The following is a 12,457-nucleotide window of genomic DNA, read 5'->3' as shown; positions in this document are numbered from 1 at the left end:
AGATTTCAGAGTAAGCCCGTATTCAATCCAAGAACATGTATAATGATGATAACTGTTTCCAGATCCTCTGTTGTTAAAGTATATCAACATGTTACTGTATTTCCAGGTATGAAGTGTGAGTTTTATTTTGGTTAATTTGATTTCAACTTTTTTGGTTTTTGTTTCTTTGGTTTGTGACATGATCAGTGATGAAGGACATGGTTGACTGGGGGAAAAAAATTGAAGTGAAGTGTTTGCCACAGCTCTTTGTTGTTTTAAGTCTGTGAGATGACAAGGGTCTGTTTTTGAGCGCACAAGGTCAAGCTAATGGTATGTTAACCCAGTTAGACTTTCATGTCTGTCAGTAATCAGGCTGTTTCAACATGGTAGCATTTAAGGCTGCTCAGTGCATCACGGAGAGCTGTTCCGATTGTACCGTCAGTAAAGGACGTCCAACAGATTCAGCATCTGACTTGTTAAGATACAATAAATATTTTGACAACCTGCTGTAGCAGTTTTGACATTACAACTTTTGAGAATTGCAGCCATGGTGGCCATTTTGTCGCTTTGAGATTTGATCCAAAGGCTAGTTCGGTACGTGTATGAAGCTGTTCAAATTTGCATTGCTGTTCATTTGCATGTCTTTTTCGTTTGTTTGTTTATTCCCACATGCTGCTGAACATGTGACATTCACTCAAATACAAACCCAGATCTCCTCCGTCCCATTCTGAGGCATTATATTTAAAATTACCAAATCTTTATTTTGTTACTCTTGAGATTTATTCCATGAGGATTAGTTTTCCTATTTTAATACTTAACATTATAAAACTTTATTATATTCATATATACATTGTTTTAGGGAGGGGAGAATCGATGGAAAAAAAAACATATTAGTTTTATGAGAAGCCAGCAGAAAGACAGGAATCTTTCATAAAATCGTTTTTTTTTCTTCTCTGATTTGTTCTCAATACATTTCATGTATGACATTAAATAGTCCATTGAAACGTTTGAAGGCTTCATCGTTTTCTATTGTGCCTTTCGGAGGATTGAGTATGTAATGTAACAATACTGAGCCTTTTGTGATCTCTTCCAGTAGTCTCCTAGTCTTATTTGTGTAGCAGGTCTCAGTTGCTGCTCTCAATGTGACGCAAATGAACCCCACATTCCTAGTCTTTTTCCCCTCAAGAACATTTTTCATCTGCGAAGCACGGCTGTAATTAAGTCCTGATAATTAGGATCAGGATAATTAGGCTCTGTGCCTGCAAAGAACCGTGTCCCTGAGATGTACAGTTTCAGTGTTACTGTAGGCTGTGACAAATACCTTCTACTGACACTGACACACGCTTGGGTAAACTACAAACAAAAGGAGTTGGCAATTTCAAATCTCTTAAGGGCAGTTTAATCAGTTAAACAGAATAATGTTGCTTATAGTATGCTTTAAGCATACACAAAGGCAAAATAAAAGAGAGAGGGTTTTGGGGGGGGTTTTATCCTGGAAATCTTTAACATGACCTTTTAACATAAGACTTATGTTAAAGATCAGTATAATGATTATAATGCATACCTTACTATGACATACCATAGATAAGACATATTCACACTGCCCAGATACCCTTACCTATTTCCCCAAGTCATTGCTGGGGCCATCATCACATAGTTAAGGGAACTTCAACATAAATCAACCGGAAAAGTAAGGCTTTTGGGTGTGAACCTGTTTAGGTACCTTGCAAAAATAAAATTCAAGTGTATCTCATTGTGAGTTTAAAGTGTGATAGAAGGTCTTTTAAACCACTGTCTGAGCATGCAGGTCAAAGTATAAAGCAAAGATTTAACCCAGACCTGGCAAACTTGGAAAAATAAGGATGGGTCTGCTAGTCATTTGTCCAAGTTCCATTTTTGTCCACAGGATGTCACCAAATTGGAGTGAATAGCTTGAGACGGCTTCATCTGTTCAATCTCACATAAACCGCTAACATAGTTTTACACTACCCACAACATGTGTGCCATTGTATACCCATCTTACAAGATGCTCAAAACTGATCAAACTAATATTTCTTATTATTTTTATTGAAGAATTACAATCCTTCTCCTACTCCATCAATGTCAGTATGTTTCAAGGGAGTGAAAGTGTGGGAGCAATACTTCACCCTCTATTCACACACACACACTAATTTACGTTGTATACATATCCTAATTATTTCTCTTCTAAACTCTGTCTGTGTTGTTTGTGTTTCTTTATACCTATGTACCTCAGCTTGAGGGTGAGTAGTTCAGTTATGACATCTGTTAAGTTAGACAAAGCCATAGCACTTCAAAGTCCTGTATATGTAAACATAATTTGCTGTTCCCTTTTAAGATACACATGATAATTTGTTATATTTCTTGTCCTATATCCTAATGTTGAGAAGTGTGAGTGTCTGTCTATATGTGTACTTCTGTGTCTGCAATCTTGATGTTTGCGTTTGTAGGCTACTTGTGTGGACAGGCAGTGGACCCTCTACTTGTATGAGCTCTGACAGCCGATGTAAAAGAACAGCGGTTCTTTAAAAATATTTAACATGTAATCTTAAGCAAGTCTTGGGGTTGTATTGATTGTTTGCATACGCTACTAAGCTTCGTATTGCTTCGAGATAACTTGTATTGATTATATAGGCTTCACATTTGAATATCAAATTTTCTGCTAAACCTAAGACTAGATAACAGTGGAAGATGGTGGTGACCTATGCTGGTGGGTAGTTCATGATGGCTTGAGTAATTCGGCTCGTCCTTCTTTATCCATCATCACAATAATGCCATTTTGTTTTGACACTTTATGACGCATTCTAAAAACGGTTCCATCTTTTGTTTCAGGTGAAATGTGTTTTGGTCTACATGGTAACTAAGCGCGTGTGCAACATTTTGAATGAGCAAGATTCTACGACAGTTTATTGTTGAAACTTTACTGAGATCACAAACGGTTCTTTCTTGAAAGGAGAATCATCACCGCAACAATGGACAGACATCCTAAAAGAAGGGCGCAGATGTCATTCAGGAAAAACGAACAGGGAAAAAATGAAGAAAGTGAACAAAAACCTAGCAAGAGACTTTGTAGCGAAGGTGTGAGGAGACCAGGTAGGCCACCGAAAGTGTCTTACGTTGATAAGTCAGAAGAAAAGACCTTCGGTGAAGAGAAACAGCTACCGAAAAACTTTAGCTGTAACGTTAAATGCAGTGGGGACTCTAAAAAACGCAATGTTCCAGTGATTTTTAAAGCAGGTTCCAGTAAGGACAGCATTGTTCCAGTATCTGCTTCGCCTCAAGAAACTGAAGACTTGGTCAACTCAACTTTACCAACGGAAAGTGAAGCTATAAGCCAAAACACTCTATTTATGACCCCTGTTTTTACAAACGCATCTGTTCAAGTGCAGTCTGTCCAGGTTAAAGAGGAAAGCATTGCTAATGCTAACAATGACGACCTTAAGGTAAATGTTTCACCAAAAATGACAGAGGTGTTCTCTGTCCCAACTCAATTTGTGGGGCAGGATCAACTACAAGTGTCGGGAGATCGGTCAACACAAACACTTCAAAGTAATGATTTCCAGCTACAATACACTTTTGAAGGGGCTGAGCCGATCACCCTCAGCCGGGTTCCTTTCCCCCCTTTTCCTATGAGTTTGCCAAATGAGACCTCCGTGAAAGTCGATACCAGCGGAGTAAACCTCACACAATCTCCATCAACAGCAGGTAAACTCAGTAGATAGCCAGCTGGGCTAACTGTTAGTCTTATTTAGTTGTGTTTCATAATCAGACTAATCTAATGTTAGCTCATACCAAACTAATACTAACACCCTGTTTTACTTGAGCAGTTACTTGCTAATGCTAAATTAGGGGATTGAGATGGGAATTAGCTAATTTGATCTTTTATGCAGTGAGCTCTTAACCAGGCCTAAATTAGAGAATGCTATCACGTGAGTAGCATGTAAACCTTTTCTTGCCATCGCCGTATTGAGTAACACACTACTGTTCTGCTATTAATTAATTAATCTATCTTTGTAGGGATCCTTCCCATGTTGCCAGACACTTATAACAACATGAGTTTATCAGTGGCTAAAACAAGCGGATGTGAAACGGATTACATTAATTTGTATTGCTGTTTTGGTTATATTGTTCTAACTCAATACTGGACCAATTTTGATCGTTTTGACCCTGGTGAAAATTTGGATCTAAAAAGACGGTAAAATCCTAAAGTTTCCTTTTAACTAAAGACATTTGTTATACTTTCATTATCTTCAGGTTATCATCTACACCTGAAACCACAAGTGATTTTCAAAAATAGGTCACTGTGTTGTTCTTCTGTGTCTGCTCAAAGAATGTAAAGAATTTGTTTAGAGAAATGTAATGGCATATCATGGCTTGAAATTGGAGGTGAGGTCCAGGTTGGCTGTAAATAGGCTAATGTAATCTTGATTTCTGGAAATGTCTCTCTAAGATGATCCAGATATACCCATGTGTAAAGACCGCAGTGGCTACATCAAGAGACCAATGAACGCCTTCATGGTGTGGGCCAGAATCCACCGTCAAGCTCTCTCCAAGGCTAATCCCATGGCCAACAATGCAGACATTAGTGTACAGCTGGGATTTGAGTGGAGCAGGCTAACTGAAGAACAGAAAATGCCCTATTATGAGGAGGCACACAAACTTAAAGTTAAACATCGTCAGGAGTTTCCAGGTAAGCCAGTGAAACTTTCTGTCATTTAAAAGTGTCCTTGTTGAATGAGTGTGACTTTTAGTCAATTGAATATAATCCGTATTGTACCACCTTGTTAGGTTGGGTCTATCAGCCAAGACCAGGGAAAAGAAAAGGTTGTGGCGCTGGGGACGAGGCTCCTTCAACATCAACACAAGCACCCCTGACCACCACCTCACCACCTCCAATTGCCCACAGTTCTGCGACCTACACCATGGCAAGGCAACCCTCTTCACGTGGTAGAAGCTCAGCTGGACAATATTTGTATAGAAATGTAGGCAGACCCAGTAAGTCAGAACACATCCGATTCTCTTCTAGAGCTTTGTTTGGTTGATTACGCATGTATTACATGTATTAACACATTTCAGTTAACATCTTAGAACTACAGAATACTTAAATGTATTTCAAATGATTTTACATCATCCCTACCATTGAACTGTAGACCATCCAAGACCTCAACTAAGTTACTACAACCACCATAATTACTGGCTGACCTAGTCCCAGGCAAACCATACAAATATGAGGCTTTTTATTACTTAATACATAAATAACCCATGTGCTTATGGGGATATCACAATCCACATCTCAAAAGTACTACTTCCTTGTAGGACTTCCTCCTGTGCACATGATCAGAGGTCCTGTCCAGATGCCTGGTGGGCAACCTCTATTCCTTCAGCAACCTCCTCCTCGACCTTTAGTACATCTTGCATGTGGTAAGCTGTCAGAGGACACCTGTCACCAAGTAATGTTAACACATTGTACTGTTACCGTTGCCTTTAGACTGTGCACTTATCGAGCTCCCCTCTCTGAAATTACAGGGGATGTGGTCCACAGGCCCTGCTTCAGAAAACCCAGTGTCCAGCATGAGCATAGCCACCCTATTGAGCCACTACGAGAGGTGACTCCCACCAATATGATGCACTTCCCGAAGGGCTTTCAACTGCAAACATCAAATCTTGGACACCATCAAGTGTACCCACCAGCACCCGTGCAGCACCCTACAAACGCCATCCCTACTCAACGTTTCCCTTTTCCCTCTCCCGTTTATGTTCCGGGGACCCAGTTCTATCCACCTTGGTGAGTGAAGTACAGTCATCCCGAGATAGAATCAGCTGAGGATCAGATGTGAAAATGTAACATACTTGAATGACATTATCCGAGTCATCCTTACAGAACTTTCAAAGTAAATGTTTAAACGTTTTTTTTATATATATATATTCTTACCCTGTCAGCACATACCCTAATGCCCATGGTGCCTACACCTATCCAAACTTCAACCCCTCCGTGTCAGATGTCAGAGGCTTCTACGAGGATCAGTGCCAGAAGCATGAGGCCATGTTTGCCAGCCTGTCCCGCGAGTTCCTGCTTCGTGAGGCAGGGGAGGGAGGGAGTCAGAGCCATACCCAGCTCCCCCCCATCAGCTCACTGATGATGGTCTCGAGTCCGTCCATGACTGTGCCCACGTCGGAGATGGTCTACAGCCAGCCTGCCCAAGAGGATCCCTCTCGTCTGCAGACGGTCAGTGAGGATGGGGAAGAAGTCCGTGTCATGAGGATCCTGTAGTGCAATTTAATTTTTCTGTTTGTGCTGATAATTCCTATAACAAGCAGTCATAAAATATAACATTTCTGTTCGGTTCATATAAGCCATTAATCGCTCCATTTCTGTAAGCGTGCTAAACTGTGGGTGTGTGATGCATATGTTGGTTTGTTATGGAAACTTGCATTACATTGATATTATTTATAGCGGTATAAAAATCTCTGCTCATTAAAATGAGTCACACTGCTAACACTGTCACCATAACTGTGAACAATCTACTGGGGTTATGATTGTATTGAGGAGTTATAACTGTAGAAAAGTATGTCTTTGTTAGTAAGCTGTTGGAATGACTTTCTCCTAATTGTCATGAGACGTTTTGTCTTGGTTTGTGACTTAGTTTAATCTGATAATAAAAACATTTTGTTTAAAAATATGTAGACTTGTTAGAATGATCCATGATGTCTGTCACTTGTTGCTTCAGGTCTGAAAATGTCTTCAGAAAAAAAAAAAACATTTGAATATTAACTTACTAATAATACGCCAAAGCCTCAGTTTGATTTTTCCCGGCATGACCTAAAGGTCGATGTTAGTAAGTTGTTTATTATGTGGCATTTTCCTCTCCTTTCATTTTGTAAATGAAAAGAAATCCTAATTGTAAATAGAAAACATGTAGATTTGTTGAGCTCTCACGACACAATGTGTTTCAGGTGTTGCATAGCAACCAATTGACCGATCGCGAAACTCCTCCCTAGAACGGCCCTCGTCCAATCATACCTTAGCAACCGCTACTAAGAGAAGAAGGTCCGACAACTTTGAGGTCTGAGCAGCATGGTGAAGCAGTGTGCTTACGGGACTTTTAGATCTGACATAGAGATTAGAGGGATGCGTGTTTTTTTTCCGCATTTCCAAAGCCCAAAACACAAGAGGAAAGGTGCCGGCGGTGGATTAAACAGTGTGGGAGACCCCACTCCCACCTCAATATATCGAAAAACACACATATGTCTGCTCCATAGTAAATGAAGCTGCTTGCAGCTAGCTATGATATCTATCTAGCGAACTACGCTATCGCTAGGTATGATAACTAACTGTCTAGTTGAGAGAACATCCCCAAACAGTTATGGTTCATGACAACTTGTATTATTACCACTATAAGTACATAACTAGTCTCTCCAACTAAAGTGTTAATGTTAAAATAGAAATGTTACCGTCAAAATGTTAATGTTACCGTCTGTAAAATTGCACTCTGAGCTATCCTAGCTAGCGATAGCAAACGCCAGCATTGAACAGAACTTTTAACGAACACTTTGTATTTATGCTTGATACAACATTGAACAGAACTTTTAACGAACACTTTGTATTTATGCTGCTGGCGTTTGCTATCTCTGGCCAGGATAGCTCAGCGTGCAATTTTACAGACGTAACATCAACATCGCTAGCTAGGATAGCTCAGCGTGCAATTTTACAGACGGTAACATCAACATCGCTAGCTAGGATAGCTCAGTGTGCAATTTTACAGACGGTAACATTAACATTTTGATTTTAACATTAACACTTTAGTTGGAGAGTCTAGCTCGAGCTTAACGTACTGTATCAATGTTGAACAAAAGGCCATTATGAAGTTGTTTTATTTTAATCTTTGTGGCATTTTGTGAATGGGCAACCTACTCCTGAGTATCCCAAGGTATGCATAAGGCACAACCTGAGAGCAATAACCTGGTGATCTGATACAAAGCCATAGCATTACATCAGGATCATCATTTTACAGATACCTCCAGTACCAGAGTGTCTCGCCAGAGACGGAATAAATAATAAGAATAAAGAATCTTTGTAGGTTATTAGCTAGCTTGAAATATTATATACATATCTTACCCAGTGGTGAAATAACATGACTAGTCTACAAGGTTTGTGCTGGTTGCATTTAATGAAGAGGTCGTAGGGTTTCTCATTTTTTTTTATTGAGACCTGTATACTTTTGCTTCGATTATTGTTGTGTCCACTTCGTTGTTGATCTTAATATTTTGGATATCCTTCCACTGCATACTGCAGTCCCTTTTGCCTTGATCTGGAGGATATCGTGGAGGTATTACTCCAAAAATCATCACTCACACTGACAGCTATAGCGCTTGTCCCCGTACTCGCCATGGCTTTTAGCTTGACAGTTCCGGGAATTGTGTCGGACGTAGCAACAGTAACTAAGGGGGCGGGGCCCTGGCGATCGGTCAATTACTTGCTCTCTTCAAGGTACAATGACTTTCCGTTACGATAAATGTACGGTCGAGGTTAGTAAGTTGTTTATTATTTGGCATTTTGCTTTGCATTGTAGGACTCGGGATTATTATAGGATGTTTAAGCATCTAGTCGAATCACTGATCGATAGAAAACAAACAACAGCTCTGCTAAAATGGCTTTAATTCCAAGTTTTCACCTTTCAAACACAAGTTTTTCAACACGTGATTCAAACTATAGTTTCTAGTCTTCGTCATCACTTTCAATAACAAATCTTCGCTTCTTCACTTTTCTGCTCTTTTATAAACTTCTGAATTTCCTCCTGGTTGTTTTTGTTTTCATTTTCGTCTGGGTAATAAAACTCACTATCAAAGTGTTCGCTTTCGCTTATTTTGAAATTCTCGTCGGAGGGCAATTTACAATATGCAATTTTTGGTCTGCAATGTAATCTTTGCAGAGATGTAGGCTACACCATAATTGTGCCTCAGTTTTAGAAAAAGCCAATCATAAGGACAGGATCTGTTCCAACGTTTTATTTGAGAAACACAAAAAAAAACATAAAAATGAAATCTTAAAATATTCCTAGCATCCCAGGTATGTCATTTTATTGTTATGGTGTTATAGCTGAGATATATCCACTCAATAACCACATTAAGTAATGTAAGAAACAATGAAAGAAGTTCCAACGCGCGGCGTCGTCATTCAGTGATTCTGCTAGCTATCTTTCCTTTATAAAATGAGCAATTATGGTTTTGCAGTTTTTTTAAAACAGTTGAACCAAAGCTGCCTCAGACTACAAGCCAGCAGCAGCCGACAGAATGTGAAGACACTGAGACACAAACAACCACGGGTACATGGACAATGGAAGCCTAACAGTAAAATATAAACAAACGAACATTTCACTTTTAACAGACTTTTTTTCTTGCCAATGTTCTTCAGATGTGGGCACTCGTGTGTGAAAGGCAAATGCCCCACGTATGTGTGATATCGCCCAAGTAGGTCAGATTTGATGTGTTTGCTGTGTTTGGCTTTGTTGTCTTCTGTTAATGTATGTAGCCTATTGCGCAATACGCTGCGCAATAGTTGGACTGTGTACTGATGTTTGGTTAAAATATGTTTGTTCCCACCAGCGCAAACGTCAGACTCCGCCCATGCTGTGCAGGTGTGCTAGATAGATTAGTTCTGCTCGCTCCACTCTGGGCTCCAAGGGGGTTGATGATGATGTGTGTGAGTGTACCTGTCAGGGGCGTAACTATAGGGGGTGCAGCAGGTGCGGCTGCACCTGGGCCCGTGGGGTGACGGGGCCGGTAGCCGGGCCCAAAGATATACACGCGTCACTCAACGGGCCCCCTCTATCCAAGTACAGCGACAGGAGTCGCTCAGCGGGCCCACCCTCAGTTTCAGTACAGAGCAAATTTTTCTCGGATATGCTTATGTTTAAATATGCGCTGTTTGCGAACAAATGGAAGTGTCAAATGCTATATATACATTTGAAAGGGCAAACTTATCTCAGTCATGGTTGTCATTATTTTTGGGGGGAAAGTAGCAATTTATAACAAAATCATATGCTTATCCTACATACACTATAGAAACTATCAAAACACTATTCAATTAAATTAATAAGTTCTTATTTTCTTTGGTATTTTTGTGATTAGCAATGATGATTGTTGGGTAATATGTATGTTGTTGTCCAATGTCAAGTCTCTATTTGATCATGTGACAATACAATACGCTATAGTTAAACCAATTCTGATAACCTAGGTCTGAAGGTCAGATAACCTAGTTCATTGAGCACTGCACAGCACAACTTTACTCGTAACAATGCCTTTTAAGCACAAGAGTGGAAGTAGAAAAGGGCAAGAGAAAAAAGAACAGGAGGAGAAGGCGGCAAAGCTGCCTAAATTAGATTATTTGGGCTTTTTAACTAGCCGTCAACTAGTCGCCAGCCCACGGAGTCAGCAGTGCAGCGGTTCAGCTGGGATCAGAATCGCTGCTTGAGCGCTCAGTGGTGTGTCAGCAACCATGCAACAGTTAACAATTTTTACGGTAAGAAATGTTCCTGCTGAGAGTCAAACAAGACTTAGTTCATTGTGTACACATCCATCGCTTCTGAAATATGTAAGGTTGATTAATTAAACACTATTTATATCGATAACATACATCTTTGATTAGCGTTTTTTTAGACGCGGTTGTGGAAGTAGGGAACGCTACGATTTTTTTTTTTGTAGCGTTCACTAGGGGGGCCCGTCATAATATCTTGCACCTGGGCCTGTCGTTACTACGTTACGCCACTGGTACCTGTGGTTTGTGTTCAGCAGTGTTGTATAGTAACGAAGTAGAAATACTTCGAAATACTTTGTTACTGTACTTAAGTCGTTTTTTTTGGATATCTGTACTTTACTTTACTACTTATATTTCGGTTTACTTTTACTTTTAGTTCGCTACATTTTGAAAAGAAAACTGATACTTTTACTCCGATACATTTCCCCTGAAAACCTTCGTTACTCGTTACAAAATCAAATCATCTTTAGAAAAAAAAAAATCATGACAGTGACAGAGCAACGTCGGGGACTGGGGTAGAACACAGACTGCAAGCAGGTTTGGCGAATGCGCTATTGACCGTTCGCAAAAGCCCCGTCCTCTTAGTTGCTGTTGCTACGTCTTTTGAACTCGTTCATGCACTATACTGTCTGTCAGTGTCAGTGATTCTTTTTGGAGTAATGTCTCCGCGATATCCTCCAGATCAAGGCAAAATGGACTGCAATATGCAGTGGAAGGATATATCCAAAACATTAATATCAACAACGAAGGGGACACAACAATAATCGAAGCAAAAGCACACAGGTCTCAATCAAAAAATGAGAAACCCCACGACCTGTTCATTAAATGCCACCAGCGCAACCTTGTAGACTAGTCATGTTTTTTCACCGCTGGGTAAGATATGTATATAATATTTTAAGCTAGCTAATAACCCACAAAGATTATTTATTCTTATTCTTTATTCCATCTCTGGCGAGGTAGTTAGCTAGCTAGGATGGTGTCAATCTACAGTAGGCTACAGTAACGTAGTAGTGTGGAGCAAAATAGCTGCTAGTAACGTTTGTCGCTACCGGATGGTAGTCCTCTACCGGATGGTAGTCCCGCACAGCGCGCATGCTCAGACACAAACGGTTTACGGCAGAAGGCTCAACGTCAACATATGGGGTTGTCTTAACGCATAATGTGGGTACATTTAATGTAATATTTAATTATTAAAAGTGTGGAGACGGAGTAAGGGTAAAAGGCAAATAGTTTGTATTATGAAGAAGTGAGAAAATATAGCAGTAGGTAAAACAAATAAAGCATTGATGTGCTAGCCAATAGAACTTGACAGGGAGAACAAAAGAGGATATCCAGTATATCTTTAACTTCTTTATTATACAAACATTAAGAACTTACAGCTGTATTCAATAACCTCTTAAAAAGCAGTGGTTCTCAAGAGGTTTAACCAAACCTCTTAAAAAGCAGTGGTTCTCAAAGTGGGGGGCCCCCACTTTGAGAACCACTGCTTTTTTAAGAGGTTTGGAACACTCTCCAGGGGGGGCGCGATCTCACAGACGGAAAAAAAAAAACGACCGTCGACCTGTCACTGGTTAGTGAAAGCTCCCTCAGTGGCGAAATGCAAGGGGCTGGACTGACCCAAACAAATCAGATACTGTTTTGCTCCTGATCCACCAATCAAAACGCGAGTTGCACCTAAGCTTCCGAGTATAAAAAAAAGCAGGCATGGTAAGCGCTCACCCTGAGACAACACTCTGCAGAGTTTGTTCAATTTCTCTTGTTTCCTCTATAATTCCGATATTCATTGCTTTATAAACAGTCTTTTTAAAGACTCACTCCTTCCTCAGTAATACCTTACTGCACTTGCAGTAGGTCTATTTGTAGCCTATTCTAAGGAGTAATTTGCTCCAGTCTTTTAAAAAAGCTCGTAGCCCTGAGAGCTAGCCT

The 12,457-nt window shown here is 40.1% G+C and overlaps 1 protein-coding gene across 1 annotated transcript; it reads left to right on the top strand.

Annotated features, from left to right (window-relative positions):
• The first annotated feature begins 632 nt into the window (after positions 1–632).
• Positions 633–6,677, top strand: LOC105896232 (SRY-box transcription factor 30). The gene is made up of 6 exons (XM_042708394.1): positions 633–3,702; positions 4,448–4,687; positions 4,786–4,992; positions 5,314–5,418; positions 5,524–5,782; positions 5,938–6,677. Exons 1-6 carry the CDS (start codon positions 2,970–2,972, stop codon positions 6,266–6,268), a joined length of 1,875 nt encoding a protein of 624 aa, XP_042564328.1. The 5' UTR covers positions 633–2,969; the 3' UTR covers positions 6,269–6,677.
• Positions 6,678–12,457: the final 5,780 nt, after the last annotated feature.

The sequence above is a fragment of the Clupea harengus genome, chromosome 8 (genome assembly GCF_900700415.2).
Source record: "Clupea harengus chromosome 8, Ch_v2.0.2, whole genome shotgun sequence".
NCBI classification, from domain to species: domain Eukaryota; kingdom Metazoa; phylum Chordata; class Actinopteri; order Clupeiformes; family Clupeidae; genus Clupea; species Clupea harengus.
This window is presented reverse-complemented; position numbering and strand designations above follow the sequence as displayed.